The sequence below is a fragment of the Hippichthys cyanospilos genome, chromosome 14, assembly GCF_059441005.1.
Source record: "Hippichthys cyanospilos isolate Australia breed blue-spotted pipefish chromosome 14, RoL_Hcya_1.0, whole genome shotgun sequence".
Taxonomy (NCBI): Eukaryota; Metazoa; Chordata; class Actinopteri; order Syngnathiformes; family Syngnathidae; genus Hippichthys; species Hippichthys cyanospilos.
The window spans coordinates 16454512-16475192 of NC_142382.1; the positions used below are offsets into that span (position 1 = coordinate 16454512).

General features: G+C 37.4%; 1 protein-coding gene across 1 annotated transcript in view; it reads left to right on the plus strand.

Annotated features, from left to right (window-relative positions):
- The first annotated feature begins 1295 nt into the window (after positions 1-1295).
- Positions 1296-20681, plus strand: part of alk (ALK receptor tyrosine kinase) — a 229022-nt gene continuing 209636 nt past the window's right edge. Inside the window, exons 1-3 of the mRNA XM_088433659.1 lie at positions 1296-1431; positions 6175-6279; positions 18230-18379. Coding sequence (XP_088289785.1) covers positions 1296-1431; positions 6175-6279; positions 18230-18379 — 391 coding nt within the window. The remainder of the gene's footprint in view (positions 1432-6174; positions 6280-18229; positions 18380-20681) is intronic.

Consider the following 20681-nt stretch of genomic DNA (forward strand, 5'->3'; position numbering starts at 1 on the left):
AACATAAAACTACAGCACTGCAAGGAGCGGAACCATACGGATACAAACAACATATATATATATATATATATATATATATATATATATATATATATATATATATATATATATATATATATATATATATATATATATATATACTGTATATATATATATATACTGTATACATATACTGTATATATATATATATATATATATATATACTGTATATATATATATATATATATATATATATATATATATATATATATACTGTATATATATATATATATATATATATATATATATATATATATATATATATATATATATATATATATATATATATATATACATGGAGACTAAAATGTATATATTAAATACAGATATTTAGTAAAAATAAATGTAAGATTAAATTGACTTTTATTATAGTTATTATAACTATTATAGTTATGATAGGTTATTTTAAACTAGCTGAGAAGGTCTTGCTGGCCCTGACGGGTCCACCACTGTTTTTCAGTGTTGTACCTGTGAAATATCTTTTTAGTCAAGTACTCCTTAACTGGTGTAAAGCGTTGTGGGTTAACAAAAAATAAATTAATAAAATAAAAACAAAAAGACTTAACACATGCCATCACTGTCTGATTTATTAAACTTTAGATCCTTTTTCAACTTCATTTTGAATTTGTCCACAAAAATAAAGTGTCCATTTTTGGATTATAGAAGAAATCTAAATACATATTTCTTCACAAAAAAATAATCAATATTAAGTGTCAGACCCGTTCTAAAAAACCACTTACAAATAATTTGTCATCAGAAAAATATTAAACAAAGTGCCTTGTTTTGGGATTACAGTCAAGAGTTGTTCACAAAAATTAATAAATACCTTAAATTATTAATGAATATGAATCCACAAAAATAATCAACATAAAGTCTCATACCTGCTCTCAAATAGAAATAATTATAAAGGTTTGTCTACATGTTCTTGGAATTTTGCCATTTTGCCTACTTAAGTCATTTTCTGATTAAACGGTATTGGTGAATAAAATTATCATTTAGAAATTGCCTTTTATATATCTTTGCGTTGACTGAGTGTGGTAATAAAATTAGTTTGATAATGAAACCTTTGCAAAAATCACAGAAATCAGGAGGGGGGAAAAATATTTTTGATATCACTTTAGTTTACCAGGTTGGTGACCCCTGATCTGTATCAAAAACACGGAACAGCGTCCAAACACAACAACCCAGTTTAGAATAAGTAGGATCTCATAGAGAAGAGCAATTCTGAAAAAAAAAAAAAAAAACAGCCTGGAGAGATGACGGCGTGCACCTTTGGTCGTCTAGCCGAGTCAGGAACAGAGGGTGACTGTCATGGCACTGAACTTCAAGCCGTAACTAGGATGAGCTGCTGGGATGCAGCGGAGAAGCTATCCAGTTCGAGGCAGTCATGCTGTGCTGGAGTGAAACCTCACAGAATAAGAATCAACTATTGCTGCTGAGGAGTAGAAAAAAAGAACTGTGAGTGGCCCAAAAAATAAAATATTCAGATTGTTTTTGAAGGAAAATGTTGAAAGCAATCCTTTAGAACAAGGAACTTAGCATATTTAAGTTTCCAGTTTTGATGTCATCATTGTTTACGTTCATTCAGAAACATCTTTTTTTTTTCCTTTTTTTCCCAATGTTTTAAATACCCCCAGATAGAAACTGTGTGAGGATTGACATGTGGTGTCACCAGTAATGAGAGTAGGGAGGTATGAGTAATTAGAGTCTTCAATGTAAGAATCTCACAACCTAGATTCACTCATGACCAAAAGATAATCATATCATAATCAAATCATATCAGGACGATCAAAATATTCTTGTTTGGGAAGGGCAAAAACAAAAACAGCGCATTTGTTCATAAGTATGTACCTGGACTTAGGTTTGTTAATCAATACCATTCGAAATGTCAGTAATTTCTCAAACATTTTTCTCCAAAAAATGAAAGCCAAAATGATGAGTGCATCCTATAAACCATAATTTAAAGATTACAAATATTTTCAATAAAATTTTCAATAAAATGTGCATCTGTCAGCCACATATGCCGAGTTATGACGTACAGATGTGCATTTCTATACCGACCGTATTCTTACTTATGGTAATAAGGATGATAGGATGAGTTAGACTAGAGGCAGACAATTGGCTGTTCGTAGTCGGGGAGACTAACATGAGTTGCTTGTTAGCTGCAAATACAACAATATTTTCACTTTTAAAAAAAGTGAGCAGACTGAAGCTGTGTCCAGGTTCATCTTTGTTCACACACAGGTATATTACACTAGCTTTCAAGAAGGAAGCGGAGCAGCTTAGAAACCATGAGGCTGTTTGGGCTAATGGCCCATACATGACAACCTAGAGTGGAGCCCGTAGCCGAGCAAACATAATCACGAGGAGGTAGGATTTCCTTTTATTTCAACGGTACTCTGAGTGACAATGTCACCAGTGCTCTCTTGCGCACTCTGGGCTCGCCTCTCTCACTGCTCGCTCACTCACTCACCTGAAAGCCACACAGCTGTCAGCAGGCACCAATCACGCAACAAATACATAACCTATAAATTAGATGAAATTCCAGAGATGTGATTTTTTTCTAACTAAACTTTTTACACTATTACCAAGCTGTCGGTGCGTCCTATACCCGGTAACATAGATAAGAACAGAATTTGACATCCTATATTTGGGGAAATACGGTAAATATGAATTGTCTTGATACCACCTGTAGTGTGATCCAATCCAACTTTATTTGTTAAGCACTTTAAAACAACCACAGCTGACCAAAGTGCTGTACAGAAAAATTAAAAAATCGTAAAAACAGACACAATAGCTCAAGGACATAAAACGCAATATCTGATAAGACAAATGAGTAAGGGTCAAACATAGAATAAAATGAAGGATAAAAAGAATAAAAAAGTGAATAAAAATGATAGGGATAAAAGAATAAAGGAATAAAATAAAAGTAAAAAGTCCACTGTCTTACTAAGTGTTAAACGCCAAGGAGGAGAGGTGGCTTTTGACAAGAGATTTAAAAACAGGCAGGGAGGAGGCCTGTCTAATGTGCCGAGGCAGGTTATTGAAGCCATCATCATTTTTTCTTCTGTTTTTTTTTTTTGTATGCACATTCTTTAGAAAATAAAAAAGCTGCCATTCAATCAAGGAAGAAAATCTCATGTAATTCATCAAATTATTACTTCTTGACACTCCGTGGTCACAAACTGTTTACACAACACTAAAAACTTGCTTTTTCTTTTCTTTACCATTTGTAGATTAGCCACATTATGTGTATTTGGTGAATTCCTTACAAGTTGCTTTGTTTAGGGATCACATTTAATGCTTTTACTGACAATGAAATCAGGTTCTTTAATGAGCAATACTGAAGACCATTTGAGGTCTCGGCATGATGTAGCTCTGTCTTGCCGTGTCCTGTAAATAATTGTTTTTATACAAAGACCTCAGTATTCCTTTCTTTTATAATTTATTTAGCGTTTGCCATCAGAGACCACACTGATATTTTACAGATGACAAATTAACTAGCCGTACATCTTCATTGTTGGCCCGAAGACAATCATATGGTGCTATTTCAAGATCAGCAATTAAGCCTAGCTGTTATTTCATCATACAGTACGCTGTGAAAGCTGATTGCTGTTTCAGTGTAGTGTCTAACAACGATAGCAGTCTTAGTGAAATGTTTTTCCAAGTGAGAACAGCTGCTGACTTGTCTGACTCAACCATTTGTAATATATGTATATGCGCTTCTGAGACTCAGCTCCTTCTCCTGTCCGTTGTCGTGATTGGCGCTCTGTGTAGAATGACATCTGTGCTGCCTTCCAAAATTCAGTGTGCAGATTCTGTAATTGGTTGTCTTAAGCGAGGCTTAATGGCCAGTAGTCTTTATTTTATGAGCTGTGTCCTACATTTTAACAGAAATGCCCTCTTGTTAACAATACAATGTTTCTGCAAACAGTATTAATCTACTACAGTATATTATGACAACAAGAACTTTACAATATACCGTAATATATAGTAGTTTCACAAGGACAGCATTTGTTTAAAAAAAACAAAAACAAAACATGCTCTATTATCTCATAGTTTGGGAGCGTTTCAACTCTGGGCCTTCATTATGTCATATTAAATTCCTAATTGAATATGATTCATAATAATATCAATGTGACACCCGGGCTGGGTAATTCACACACCATCTATAATATAGGCTAATCAAGCAACGTTTAATTTCCAGAGCGTTAAATTATTTTAGTATTTTTTGACATTTCATTTCATTTCATTACCATTGATTTAAAACTAATAAACATGATGAAAACCCATTAAAAATGCTTATAAAGTATTGGCACTCACCAATGTGGATCCGCACAGTGCCTCAATATTTGAAAACAAATGCCCGTAAATGGAAAAATATGTAACATTTTTTTTTTCCATAAATGAAGGGCCAAATATATAGGCACGTCCTATAAACGATAACTTCTTTTTTATTTTATTTTTTTATTCAACACCGTTCAAGAATGATTGATCCGTCAGCCGCATAAGCAGAGTTTTGACGCACAGACGTACATTTTTATATTTGCCGTATTCTTACAATGATTACCGTTACAGTACAAGCCAGAGGACGGTTGTCAGTTGGTTGTTTGCAGCCAGTGCCTATTGCATCTAACAGCAGCTTGTGTTAGCTGAGGCTGTTACGACATTATTTTCAATAAAAAAGTGAGCAGAATAAACCAACCTCCGAGTCCATCTCCAAAACGGAGAGGATCGCGTAAAAGCTTTAATGTCTCCAGCTGATTCAATTAAGTGGGGCAAGGTATGCAGCCAAGTGCTCTGGTCAGAGAACACGGAAGGGTATTCTGTTTGACCGGTTCATTAATTGCAGTCTTTGGGTATATACACACAATCAAACCTAGTATGGGTCTATGTCTCTATCTGTTTTGGGACAGACTAGCCTGCACAGGTTCTGGCGAAGCTCTGCTCACAATATCCGGTTCTTGAAAGATCCGTCATGGAAATGGTGTGCCAAGTATATCTACAACATCGTGCTATACATGTGACAATAATTCTTTACAATTTACACATCTCTATATTGTAATTTTATATCTCACATACTGTAGTTGTTGTGGCAAAACGACATTGTTGGTCTTCCAGAAGAGCTATCCAATCACTGAACATATTCAAGTTGATTTGTACGTAAGCCTAGCTAGCTGGCCCTGAAGTCATAGTCTCGTAAGATAATTGGTCTGAGAGCTGTGAACTGAACCGGCTGTGTTCGTTCACTAGGATTTCGGCAGATTTCAGGCAATCTGAAAACACAAGTTAGCAAAAAAAATGATTGGATAAAAAAGTTTTTATCTTTCTGATAAAAGTTTTGAACTTTTTGAATGGAAAACATACGTTAATAACATATAGCAATTATATTTAAAAATATTAACGAGTACATTTTTCTCAGTATGTTTAAGCCTGCAGAAAAAGGCCTTGCTTGCCCTTATGGACCACCACTGGTATCTTGGTACACCGACATCTACGAGTTGTTGAACATTTCTATTAAAGCTCTTCAAGCTCTTTTTTTCTTGTGATGATTGAACTCAGACACCACCAAGGATAACCTTGAACCAAAAATAAGTGTTATGGGATATGTGCTGTCAGACCTAAGAAAAATAGAACTTGGCCCCAACTGTTTCTGCCCTTTTCAGGGCCAGGGAAGGGAATGTTTACAATCGATGGCCTCTTTAAGGCTCATTTAAACTGATTGATTCATGCATCTGCTTCTTTGGCTGTGGTTTATTGGACTGTGACTGTCTACTAATTATCCAAGGTCTTGGAAGTAAGAGCTGGTGAGCAAATGATGGTAGTACAACAAGGAACTTTAGACAGGAGCTACACAGAAAGTTGCATCCATCGATTGACAATAATAGGCCCCAGTTCATTCTTGTGATACTGTGTGTAGGCTCTGAGTTTTAGAAGATCAGAGCACAATATCAGTAAAACCAACTCATTTGTCAACAATTGCCATACAATTCAATAAAGTCCCATATAAAGTTTTAGCGTATACTCTACTTTAGAATATTTGCTGTTTCACAAAATACCAATGAAGACGCCAAGTAACCAAACCACTCTTCACTCTAAATACATTTATATTAACAATGATTTCTTGCTTTACAGGTGAATTATTGTCTGGCAGGACTGGCATTCCTAAAGGTTACTGGAGCTTCTCCTGGGTAGCTGAGGATGATCTTAGTGTTTCTAACAACTGGATAGCCATGTCAGGTGAGTTGGACATTGTTAACCTTGCTCAGCACGATGGACAGGCCTTGCCACCTCTTTCTCCCAAGCATCCTCAGCATTCAATTGGCCGTGACGACTCGCATCAGCTCTCCATCACAACAAATAAACATCTCTGTCTTGCCTGCCCTCTCCTTTTACATGTTCAGCCATTGTTACAACACTACAAGACAAGAAAGGTTTTCTATTCTATGCTATCAATGTAAATATGCCTCAAACATGCATGACTGTGTTCAGTAACAAGTGTCCTTGTCACCTATGCAAAAAGTCAAGATTATGCTCTTAAAGGGCCACTTGATTGGGTTAAACATTGGTACATATAATAGGTCTTATGTCAAAATAATGACAAAATGACAACACGAGCAAAGAGACGAGGCAAGCATGATGAAAATGGTTCTTGACTTGGTTTGGCACACTTAATTGTCCCCTAAAAAGGTGAGCAGTTGCCGCCATAATTCATATGCTTGTTCCTACTCTACTTCAACCTGTGACCAATATAAAAACTATCAAGTTTGGATGTATTGAAATAAATGTGGAAAATATCATGCAAATATATATATGATTTTACATGTTATAGTGTAGAAATGTGCGGGTGAAATTTATTGATGACTGATCACAATTTTTAGACAAGCAACTGAACTTTGCATCCCGGTTTAACTGGCCATCTTTTCACTAATAAAAATTCACAAGCCATGTTAATCTATTAAACAATTATTTGTAAGACCCCATCCTGTCTTTGCCTTCTGATAACCGTGCAGACTACCACCCACACTCTCCTTTCCAGCAGTTTTATTTAACCTCTTCGTGACGCAAATGTCTGCAGTACTCTTGCATTCTCTTTTCAATGTTCCATTCCAAAGGACTGGAACAATGAAACACATAACAAAAGTCATCACTAAAGAAGCATTATTCTTCAATATGTTCAGCAGTCACAATGCCATTGTAATAATGTATTAGAGGTATTCATCAAGAAAATTTGCCAGGATCATTTATCATGTGGAAAGAAGTAGGGGCATACATTATTCAATGCCATTTCATTGTTACTTAAATGTTCAGTCCCCCATCATACATTTTGTAACTATACGCCTTACTTAAGCTGTAAGTAGACGAATAGATTTGTGTGGAAAATTAATATGTCACACTTGATCAGCATTTCCATGACCTTGCGCCATCATATAGGTCACACCACTCAATTTCTGCTCCATTTGATGAATGGATACTGGGTGAGTGTCAGGAAGGGTTTACTGAACGAATAAACATCCTTGTTGATTGACATGGAAACGACTCTTAACAAATGCTTCCTCCAATCTTTTATATTGAAATAACTTACTTTAAGGCATATGAACAAAGTGTGTCTATCATTTATTGTGGACTTCATTCAACTGAATTTATCCATATTTGAATTAAGGGTTACAATATACACCGTTCAATAATGCAGCACTGAAAAGCTTATCGCAGCAAGAATCCTGATAGTATGTTAATGCAGGGATGGTGCTTGTGTTAACCACTTCTGCCAAGCATGATGATTATTCATGACTGCAACATGTCCAAGGTGTCTCTGAATTTTTTATACTTTCATAAAATGTGCAATAATGATTGTAAGAAAGAAATTTGTAGAAAAACTACAATTATCTCACAGCTTTTCATAAACAACCAATAGCATGCCGAGCAAATTTCATTGGCTAGTTGTAACATTTAATCACAAATGAAGTGAGGGTAGCTTCCCGAAGAAATAAATACTACTGTGTTTCTGAAATAAAGCATTTTTGGGTTAACAAAAAAAAAAAAGACTTAAAATTGCCAATAGTGTCTGATTTAATAAGCTTTAGACCCTTTTAAACGTCATTTTTAATTTGTCCACAAAAATAAAGTGTGCATTTTGGATTATAGAAGACATCTAAATACATATTTTTTCACAAAAAAAAATAATCAATATAAAGTGTCAGACCTGTTCTAAAAAAAAAAAAAATCGCAGGCACGCTGGAGCCTATCCCAAAGCCTAAAGCAAAGTAATGTTTTAGCTATTTTGCTGTGAAAATGCCCTGCATGCCAAACAAATGAGTTGACCGTAAATGCAGATGCCACGGGCCCTCCTCGGATGTCGACCGACTGCAGTTCACATATTTACTTAAATCGTAAACCATTAAACCTCATATAGTAACTGTACTGTTATCCCTTCTTGTTTCCATCCCTTGGCTTTAGTCAGGAAACACGGAGTTGCCCTCAGAGTAATGGCCCTTTGGACGTCGAACTCGAGTGGAGCATGTACCTGACCAAAACATAACAAGCAGTTCCCACATAACAAGCAGTTCCCACTCGAAATTTAAATTTTCGCTCCCCTTCAGTTGCGCTCACATTTGACCTTCACACGGAGAATGGTTTAAGTACTGTCCTCAACTGACTGGCCAGGCAATCTGTCATTCAGTTCCCGTGCACACCTGCAAGACACGTGATTGACTCCTGGCACAAAGACTCCTGCCTTCATTGGCTATGGTTGCACTGGGAGCCAATCATGTGTCTTTTATGAGTGAAAGAGTTTTTAAAAATACTTTTTACAGCTTGATTACAAATTATGTGTGTATGATGATGATGATGATGATGTTGGGGGTTTTTTAGGCTTTGAGACACTTTCATAATGAATTTGTTGCTATTTCAAAAAGTTGGTCTCTATGGAGGGTGTACACAGGGTACCATCACCCACCATGAAGATAAACAAATTCTGATCACTCTCAGAGCCAAATTGGACTGACTTAATTATAGACACTGTAACAAATGGTGAGAAATCTGTGTATTCACAGAGTGTAACAGTAACCATGGAGTCAGTACAAGAGAGTAGACTGCCAAAATGCAAATGCTACAGCCACAGATACTCTAGTCCAGGGATGCTCAATGGGTCAACCGGTCGACTGCTGAGGTAATGTTGGTCAACCGCATGACATCACACTACACGGGGACGGGGGTCAGGCGTGAGTCGTTCATGTGTGTCGTGCAACCAACCTACGACACAGTTTTTTTTTTTTTTGGGTCTACTTTTAGGTCATGTACTTACGCAAACGTGACAGGGGCTGAGCTAATTGTAATAGCAGTACAACTGTACTAACCTAGTCGATGAGCAAGTTACTGCCACTGTTTAGTTTTACTCTGTTTTCTTGTGACAATGATAAATGTATATGTATGTTATTTTTCTCAAAGCATTCTTCAAAAGTTAAAGTTGCTATGATATTCTGGGTTGTTTCAAATAAGATGCTTATTTGAAGCTTTTATTTTTTTCTTTAATCAGTTGCCATGTTGGTGTCACCGGCACACATTTTTGAAGCATTTCTCAAACAAAAACAAACCATTTGACAATTAAACCAACACACACACACACACACACACACACACACACACACACACACACACACACACGCACACACACACACACACACACACACACACACGCACACACACACGCACACACACACACAGGAAATCAAAACAACGTATTCTGCCGTGAGCTTTCGATACCTGAGCCGAGCATCCGTTTTGACTGTGACATCACTCACTACTTGTCACCGTCGATAGATGTTTGTCACCTCATCCAGTTAAATCTTCCAAATTTATGAGAAGTGTCACAAACTTAAAGAACAATAGCATATTTTGTATTCCAAATATAAGAACCACCACCGAAGCATTGTCCCAGGTAAGTGACGTTATCGTTAGGAACAGGACTTTCAAAATAGGCCAAAATGTCAAACTGTGGTAAACTGTTTCAAAAACTATTTGAGGGGCCTCTGAAGTTAACGATTGCAATGTTCATTCATGGACAACTACCAAATATTGACATGAGGAGAACAATATTCAGCTATCTTTTCAAGTCGAACACATACGTAACTGTCCAAAAACGTTAAAAGTTAAAAGGACTGCATTTCATTGATAACCAGATAATATCCATAGAGGAGTCCTCAGGGCTTGTGCTAATGAGCTGACAGACATTCTCACCTCCATATTCAACCATTCCCTCAACCAAAGAACTGTCCCCTCCCTGAATGACTACCAGTCAGTAGCATTCACTCCAATCATTATGAGGTGCTTCGAGAGAGTGGTGCTGACCCACATTCAGAACAGCAAATCAGACACATTGGACCCCATGCAGTATGTCTACCAATCCAATCGGTCCCCCACTGATGCTATTGCCACCGATGTACACATCTCCCTTGCACACTTGGAGAAAAAGACATAAGGATACCTAAGAATGCTCATTATTGGCTACAGCTTTGTGTTGAATACAGTCAGTCCCCACAGACTCACGGACAAACTGTTCTCCATTGGAATACATCCCACCTTCTGCAACTGGCTGCAGGACTTTCTGACTGGCAGGCCTCAGTCCACCAAGAAAGGGGTGCCTCCTCTGTCCCATCCTCTACACCCTGTTCACCCACGACTGTGTGGCCTCCCATGAGGACGACGTCATCCTCAAGTTCTCGGATAACACTCCTGCAATAGGACGTATCACCAGCAGTGATGAAGCAGTCTACAGGATGGATGTAGCCAGACTGTTGGGAGTGGTGTGAGGACAACAACCTCACCCTTAACACATACAAGACCAAAGATATGAAAGTGGACATGAGGAAGGAGAACATAAGTCATCAATCACTGCTCATCCAAGGTCAGGAAGTGCATAGGGTGAGCAGATTTAAATACATGGGCGTTCACATCAGGTAGGACCTCATCTGGACACTAAACACCATACAGCTGGTGAAGAAGGGTCAACAGCTCAACCTCTACTTTTTGTTTATGCTGCTCCTTCCTTTGCACGCTAATTGTGGTATGGTAATGGTACCTAGCATACCTTGCACACCTACACTTTATTCACAATGCACTCTTGCACATTGTAGTGATCTGTACATACCAGTAAACTACCCATTTATGGTTCATAATTGTGCTCTGCTACTTATGTTTTGTTTACACCTTGTTTTTGAATTGGTACTTCTTCTTTTCTTTTTTTTTTCTTTTGTTTTTGTCAACTATCGTTTGGACAGCAAATTAAGAATTTCATTGGATGGGAGAATCTTTTATCTACACTGTGCACATGACAATAAACACTTTGAATCTTGAACTTGGATCTTTTTTGGAAAAGAAGGAAAAGGCCCACACATGAACAAAGGTGGAATGAGCGAACTGATAGATAATCTCCTTCACACTCTGAAGCATCAGAATAGGACGGAACTGGGTGCTGAGACCCTCCCACCTGCTGCCTCTTTGACTCCCCAAAGAAAGATTCATTCATGCTTTCATTTCCACCGTCACCCTTGAGACTTCCTGCCCATCTTCCTTGGTGAAATCAGGGATTAAAATGGTGCTCGTCACTCGAGAGCTATCAAGACGAAACATTAAATCCCCCAAAAGAATTCCCTTCTTCCCACTCCACCAAGCAAAGCCCCCCCCCCAGCACAGTTCCCACCATCGGTCCCTATAACTGCTATCTCAGTTTCAGTGCTGTTGTCTAGGCCGCAAAAGGGCTGTATGTTATCATCTAGAGGTCCAGGGAGAGAGAGGTCTCTTTCCCAAAACAATAACTACTGTCAAACCTCATACAATAGATAAGAGAGAGAACGTCAGAACTGTTTGATTAGAGTAGTCTAATCAATATACCTTAAAAGAATGCTCTATCCAGTTGAAGTCCAGCTAATCTCCAACATTATTTACTCATTGTCAGAGCCAAGGGTAACATATTGGTTTAATTACGTTTTATTTTCTTTTGCAGTCCTGACTGAGAATAGTCCACCCCAGTACAACGTTGTATTTAAAAACAGAAATACAATAAAATGGTATGGTCTGGTTGTCTGTGCCTTATCCACCAAGAATATACACCCACACTTTGTTGTTTTTGGCAATTTGAAATTGAGTTAAAACAGTATTCTTTCCTTTTAATCACCATTTTCAAATGACCATGTATTTGTTTCATGATTATTTTCCACACTGACTTTCAGTTGCGTGGACTGATTCTGATTAGTCATTCCAAGCGTCTCGAATGCACGTGTGGCTATGCCTATTGAAAGAACACAAAAGAACTCACTGCTGACCTTAAATGGCAAATCTGCATGTAAAACCACTCTCACCAGAGGTCATAGCCAAACACAATATGTCCTGAGTGTTTTCATTTCAAATGTGAATGTTTTTGATATATCTGATCATGTTTGTCTCTTCTTTGACTTTGCTGTTACACCAAAAACAACAATTGGGTCTGCGGTTTTTCATAACTGTCCACCTGGGGCACAGTTTATGGAAATAATTAAATAGTTAAAAAATAATGATTGTGATCTGTCCAGCTCTTACAAATCAACAAACATTGTCAACTGGTTTAAACTTTTGGATATGATTTCTCCTGTTAATGAGAGATTGGTTACAAGCGAGCGACATACTTTAAAAAAATGCTTGGTTCATTGTGAAACTTACCAGAGATGGGCGTTTTACTTTTTTGCTGGTCCGTCATTTAGTGATCAGTCAGACCGTGGCATCACTTCCGTCTTACAGTACTTTACAAAAACTGTAACCATCTGCAATTATTAAAGGCCCTTCTGTCATCACTTTCAGCACTTGTGTCATCACTCCTGTCACCAAAATCTGCCTCTCTCCTCCCAGAAAAAAAATACATAAATAAAACTTGTCCAATAAATTAACAATCAAACCTCCATCATTTTAAATCTTAGCGCTATCTTAGCCAGTGCTAAAACTGACAGTTTTCCTTTCAATCTCTCAAAAATCTTAATAATCTTCTAACAAATTAATTGAGGTTTACTTAATTTTCTAAACATTACTTGTTACTTTAGGAGAGTACAATGAACACTTGGAGCAAGAGTGTGTCCAATATGCATTTTTCTTCATCAAACTACTCACATGCAGCGCAAACATTGACTTCCCAGCCATACCAGATGCCTTCAATAGGAAGAAAGTGTTGCTCAGTGCAATACATTATAGGCACATTTTCTATTATATTAGCTGCTGCATATTAATGTTCTCATATCAAGCTAGTTATTCATGGGTGCATGTTTGTATGCTTGCAGCCTATTTAGTCTCTGTTTACGCTTCCATGCTCCAAAGTATATAGCAGCTTAACCATGTACATTATCAGGAATTTGGAAAATGTAAGTGGATGAGCTGACAAACAATGACCAATGGTGACACAGGTGTTGACGATAACAACGACAGATTAAAATGATAGGTGAAATCTATTAGTCCCTTATGTTTAACGTTTTCGTCATCCAGCAGTCCCGTCAGTAAAATATGAGTCCATTACAAAGGAAAAGCTATAAATGTTACATAGTAAAATCTGTTCTTTTTTTTACATATGTGTGCTTAACCAGACTTTTTGTAAACTGTGTATTATCCTGTTTGCTACAGTAAACAAAACACGTTTACTTTAGGAGTAAGATCTACATGTAGCAAAGAGTTCGGCACATTTTTAATGACAAAGTTCCAAACATTAAAAATGCATTTAATTTCCATTGGACATACAAAAATTGAAGAATCATTGTGATGTTCTGGCATAAAAATGTTTGATTGGCCGAGCACGCTAAGCTTCCGTAATTTCTGGACTACTAAAATGCACCTGATGAAAAGGCGCAACAGTTACATTTAACCATCCAAATATATTTGTACACACATTGTCTGCTTCAGATTAATAGCTGCGGTTTATATTCCTTAAACATGACGATGCCCCCCCCCCCCCCTTAAAAAAAATAAAATAAATACAGAACACAGCTAGAGATACGTACACATAATCTTTTTTTCTATTGTCACACACAAGGCCAATTCCCCGACAAGCTCCACCAGGCAGCAGTGCAACCCTTGGAACCCCATTTTTTACACATTTGGGACATGCAGGTGATTTTGTTTCATGGCAAGAGTTACTGTCTTCCTGCCTGTGAGAATTCGCCATCAGTGGAGGGAGCCAGTAGCCAAACAAACAACAGAGGAGACGGAGTTGCACTGAAGAGATAGCGATATTTATGGAACTCGTTCCCTTATGCTCATTAAACTCACTCAGGATCCTTATCTTCAGAGGTGGGCAGTTCATCAGTACCAAAAGGCCTTTTTTGCCAACGGACTGCCAAATAAGAAACACAAGTCAAGAACAATGTACTAAGACTGACATAACAGTAGATTCCATCCGTCAATTTAATCCATCGTATTTGTCACCACCTGTGTCACCTGTCACTCGTGATGGAAAAACCAACGCTTCCTGAATCAATCCGAACCAATTGTATCGAAATGGGTCAGGGTTAGGAAGGATTTGAAACGAATCAGGGTGGGGAGTCAACACTGCTTTCGGAAACGCTGAATCAATTTGAAGCGATTGAGTGGTTGGAGAGTTTGACACAATTCAGTGTGGTGACATCTCCTGGATGAAATATTCCGCATTTACAACAAATGGGCAAAAGTCTTGAGAAAGTAAAGCACTGGTATTTTGACAAAATAATAAATTGAAATGCATGTGAAACAGGAAATTGTGATGATGGTAATTGTATAAAATGCATGTGAGTGTAAATATCTAACTAACTAACAAACAAACCATTTGACAAATAAACCAACACACACACACACAGAAAATCAAAACAATGTATTCTGCCGTGAGCTTTCGATACCTGAGCCGAGCATCCGTTTTGAGTGTGACATCACTCACTACCTGTCGCCGTTGGTAGATGTTTGTCACCTCATCCAGTTAAATCTTCCAAATTTATGAGAGACCTTTAAAGTGTCACATACTTATAAGCATAAACACAGTCTTAATAGTCAGCAAGCATACATACATACATACAGGAATACTTGACTGAGTGCTGGAACATTAGTATGCAGTAGCTACTATTAAGAGAGAAAGTGTCTTTAATGTATTCCATTAAGCAACACTTTCTCCTATATGATTTCCTAGGATTTCTGTGACGTCAATATTTGCACTGTTTCCGTCATGCTTTCATGAACTGAAATGCATACTGTACAGTCTTGCTTAGTGCATTCATTGTACAGGCATAAAGTAACAATTAATGTTTACAATTAGGTAATAAGAGATTTGTGTGTTATTTTGCTTTTTCATAGTGATAAAAATGAATAAATCGCTTGCGCATAGTTGAGCAAAATATTCACGGATGCGGGCAAAGAGGTGACGTCATTCCAGTAACCAATGGGCACATCATAAAGTGAGTCTCATTCTGATTGGCCCTTAATCAGGAAATCCACATTAGATTGCAAGAATGAAAAATGTATTATCTAGAAATTTAAGATGAGCAGAGCCACGCATTTTACTTAGAGTGTATGTGACAGATAATACAGTATATGCTGCATGTTAATTGCATTTAATGTTACTGCACTCTTTTTGTTTTATGTCACCGTTTCTGACAGAAAAGGGGCGGGGTACCGACGCCAGACCAGCAAAACAATGTAAAATGCCCATCTCTACTCATGTTCACTCAAATGGATGTTCACTCATCACCCCTAACCCTAACCTAACCCTAACACTTACTGTGCTATCTCTGAATAAGATTATGATCTATAAAAGTTTTATAAGTGTACCTAAAACTGTATCCTTTGTAACGTTAACTAAAGAAAAAAAGCAACATAAATCAACTCCCAACAACTGTTCACTACTTTTTGTTACGCATACCCACACCAATCCTCCACAAAAACCAACATTTTTTTCTTGCCCCCCCCACACCACACACACACACACACACACACACACACACACACACAGACACGCACACACACACACACACACACACACAATTTAAAAAGGACTTGCTCTCCTGAGAGGTGGTCTTTAAGTGCCTCTGCCCATAGAGATCTGTTTGCATTTCCTTCTACACATTAATTGTGCACTTTGACCTCCTACATGGACTCCAGCAAATTAGTTTCTGCTTTCACTACGTCCAGGATTGCACACCTCTCGTGCAATGGTTTTAAGAGATAGTTTTAGATCCGATGCAAATTAAGTATGCTGTGTTTGCACCCAAAACAACGCAAACCCCCTGTCACTCACTGGGCCAAGCTCCGTGCGTCAGTAACACTTTGCACCAGGCTAGTGCTGGGCACAAATACAGTAAAGAGCCCATAGAGACATCTGCCATCCAAAGCTGTCTGACATAATTTTTCTTGGCTGTGGGAGAAAGGCAAAAAAGCCACACAATATTAATTCGGCAAGGGACAAACCAATGCTATTGCCTCTACCTATTTAGAAAAACTAATTGTTCAAAGATGACCTTTACACTGATGAGGAATACTCTAAAAGTGTTCCATACGGCGGTTGGATTGAATATCATTCATTGTCTGTTTAACATTTTGTTAGCCTACTGTAAAATTAAGTTTCCAAATGCTAATTATGATACGCTCATTAGTGTGAACAGCAACTGCACATTTCACTTCGGTACTGTCTGGACCCATCGGATTGCTTTCATACATGCACAAGCAAATTCCATTGCCTTAAGGACATCTAGCAGTGGCGAGTAAGCAAAGATAACACATGATACATGATCTGACACTTGATACTTGTCTCGATTGCTTCTGCTCCAAGGTGTGTTTTTTATCTTTTTTTTTTATGGCAGAGCATATAATATGCATCAGCATCAGCTCATCCCATATTGACAAATACATTCCTAATATTGTCTGCAAACACCTACACAAAACCCCTATCCCTTCAACGACAACTCCCCACCCCACTCCAGTTTCCATCCCCCAACGGCGATAACAAAGGGGAATATACTTTTGTACACCCAATTTTTGCCAGCCTGTGAAAAGCATTGATATGAACCAGGTCCTTGATGGAAAAAGTGTTGGGGAAAGCTGATTTTATAGTAAAGAGTATATACTGTACAACTGGATGGTAGGCCTTTGCTTTCACTTCCTGTGCAAAAATGTTAAAAGACTGATGATTATTGTATTCATTTAAACTAATAACAGTTATATATTACATCATTATTTGTTAAATATAACTTTAATTACAAATAAAGCTAGTAAAGGCACACCCCAGCATCCTTTTTTTTTACCAGCCAGAAACTAGAAACTTTATCAGTTATGTTTTAGTTCATTAAATGAACTTGGACTTTCTACCATTGGTAAAGCACTTGACACTAGTCATTTAGCTACTGATAACGCAATAACGGGAGCAACTGGTGTTTCAGTGTCTTGCTCAAGGACACTAGTCATGATGGTCAAGGCATTGAACCCACAGCTTCTCAGCTGAGAGATGACCATTGTGCCATTGTTACCATTGGTGAAGCACTTTACACTAACTAGTCATTTAGCTACTGATAACGCAATAACGGGAACAACTGGTGGTTTAGTGTCTTGCTCAAGGACACTAGTCATGATGGTCGGGGCATTGAACCCACAGCTTCTCAGCTGAGAGATGATTATTGTACCACTGAGCTGCCCCCCCGAAAAGCTATTAATGTTCCCCTAAAATGAAAAGATGAACATTCGAATATTTTTTTCCAGTCCCAACGAACCGATTCATAAATCATGGTGCCATTTCACTTCCACCTACAGGCTTGGCATGCACATTACAGTGTTTTGTCATCTGTTGTCATGTAATCGTGCCCACGCTAAAACAACATTAGACATTCAACACAATAGAAGCAGTGGGATAATAGCATAGGGACATGGAAATAAGCATGAAAGAAAAATGACATTGAAATCAAGATGGTGGGAAAAAATGAGGCACAATACGACACTGAGCATATTTCTCGTACAAAATATTTGGCAGCAAGCCATCTGAAGGAGGAAAAACATATCCGAGTCCCCTATGCCACCTTGAAAGCTTAACATTGGACCAGATAGAAAAGGAAGAAATCAAGGGATAGTGGTCAAGAAGAAAAAAATGTCAGGAAATTTCTAAGATAAAGTTTTCGTTATTGTATGAAATGCCTTCCTGTGATTATTTTTGAATGTGTATCTCTACTAGATCCCCAGTGTGACAGAAGCAAAACGTGTGACCGGAACGAAGGTGGTGTCCCTGAGTTTACATGGAGCATAGTGGCGAAGAGGGACACACGAGAAGAGCACAACCAAAAGGCTGAAAAGAAGGACACAAGTCCCCAAGGGTGGGAGGAAGGTAAGAGCGAAGGTATCACTGTCCCCCGTTAGAGGGGAGTTTCTCTTTTCCTTAATCTAGGCTCGGTTTTCATGAAGAATCAACCATCCGAGTCAACATTTGCAAAAAGCTATTTAGACCATATCATTTCATGAGATGTTTCCTGTTAAAGATCAGAACATAGTTTACTCAAGCAGTATTCAAGACTCACATTTTCCACACTCAAGCTCCATTCATTTTCATCTTTCTTGGAAGATGAGAAAACGGTTTCTGCCATTTTTATCTCTTGAGGTGATGGTGAAATGGTGGAAATGGAGAATTCCAGTCATTTCTTCCATTTTTTTTTTTTTTTTTTTTGCCTGTATCTTAAGCGACAAAATGGGTGAAATGAAATTGGAAATGCATGGGGGGAAAATGTTTCATGGTCATGCTGGGCAAGGTCCACTTAGTTCAAGTAATTTTTAAGGTTCAATCTTTCTTAACAAACCATGCAGAGGCCAGACCTTGGAAAAGCAAAAAAAAAAGTGTTCTTAAAAAAGAAAAGGAGAAAAAAAGAAATTGCCCAAATGGTCTACCCTGTCAATCAGGTGAATCTTGTTAGCATAGGTATAAACATTCTTTGAAGTGTACATTATAATCATCCATCCATTTTCTATAGCCGCTTATCCTCACAAGGGTCACAAGCTTGAACAACCGTTCATGTACCCAGTCACACCCAAGGGCAATTTAGTAAGTCCAATAAACATCCCATGCAGGTTTTTTTGCATGTGGGAAGAGGCCAGTGTCCCAGTAGAGAACCCATGCGGGCAATGGGAGAACATGCAGGAAGATTGGAGTGAGGTGGATTTGAACTGTGCTATCCACCGTGCCGACCTTAATTGTACATATGTACTAAAATAAAAACACATTGCTTGCACACCTATTGGCGCGCGCACACACACACACACACACACACACACACACACACACACACACGCCTTCACACACACACACATGCACATATTTATAAGCTATACTTGTGAGGATATTCATTGATGTAATGCATTTCCTAGTTCTTAAGCCTAACCCAAACCCTTATTCTAACCTCAACCTTGTCTTGGCATGGTGGGAGATGCGTTTAAAATAGTGGAGCAAAATTGATAACCACTGCTCTACCAAGCCGCTACATTATAAACATCATAATATATTCGATCAAAACAATCGAAGGAAGATTTACTTTTACAGCACTCTTTTCAAATAAACAGGATTTAATGAGGTCAACTAGCCGGAATTTTGTTTTGATCACGTTCAGAGTAGTGTAGATGTAGGCATCATCGTGTAGAATTTTTTGTACATTATTTTGTGATGTGATGATGTTATTAGGCAGTGTATTAGGTCACTAAATATTAGGCATGATCATGATCGGCCGACATATGCCATTTTATGCATGATCGGTGATTGGCTATAATCTTCAAAGTATTTTCTACTAAGAATTTTCCAAGCGATCAATGATGTTATTGATAGATCTACAAATTATATGTTGTGTGAATATCTTGAGGGCGAAAATTAAGTATTTTATTTCCACCAATGTGGCTTTTAATTATCTAGAATTCTCAGAATCGCTGCTGTAGCATCGGTTCGGTATTTGCAGCAGTTCTTTGGTCCCGTAAAATAATTTCATCATGATATAGTAATGTAACTACCATGAATTGTTCAATTCTTTATTTCTTCCTATATATATATATATATATATATATATATATATATATATATATATATATATATATATATATATATATATATATATATATATATACTGTATATATATATATATATATATATATACTGTATATATATATATATATATATACTGTATATATATATATATATATATATATATATATATATATATATATATATATATATATATATATATATATATATATATATATATATATATACACAGTGGGCCCCCGTGTTACGAACTTAATCCGTTCAGCAGCTATGCTCGTAACTCGAATTGCTTGTATGACGGGCAATCCAAACCTATGTTAATTAGTGAACGTATGCGACGCGTGCCAAAACCTTAGGTAGAAACATCATGACTTTATACACATATTAAAAACTAGTAACAAAATGTATTGTACAGTTAAATTAAATAACATAAATATACAAAGGAAAAATGACATTTACCTTTTGGGGCGACGTGACTTGAGCTGGTGGTGGGTGGAGGCGGAGGGGAGCAGAGACAAACCCGCAGAATTTATTTATTTTCATTACGAGAACATATCACCGGCGATTTCCTTCTCTTTAATCCATAATAGAAGAAGCCTCTCCATTTTGT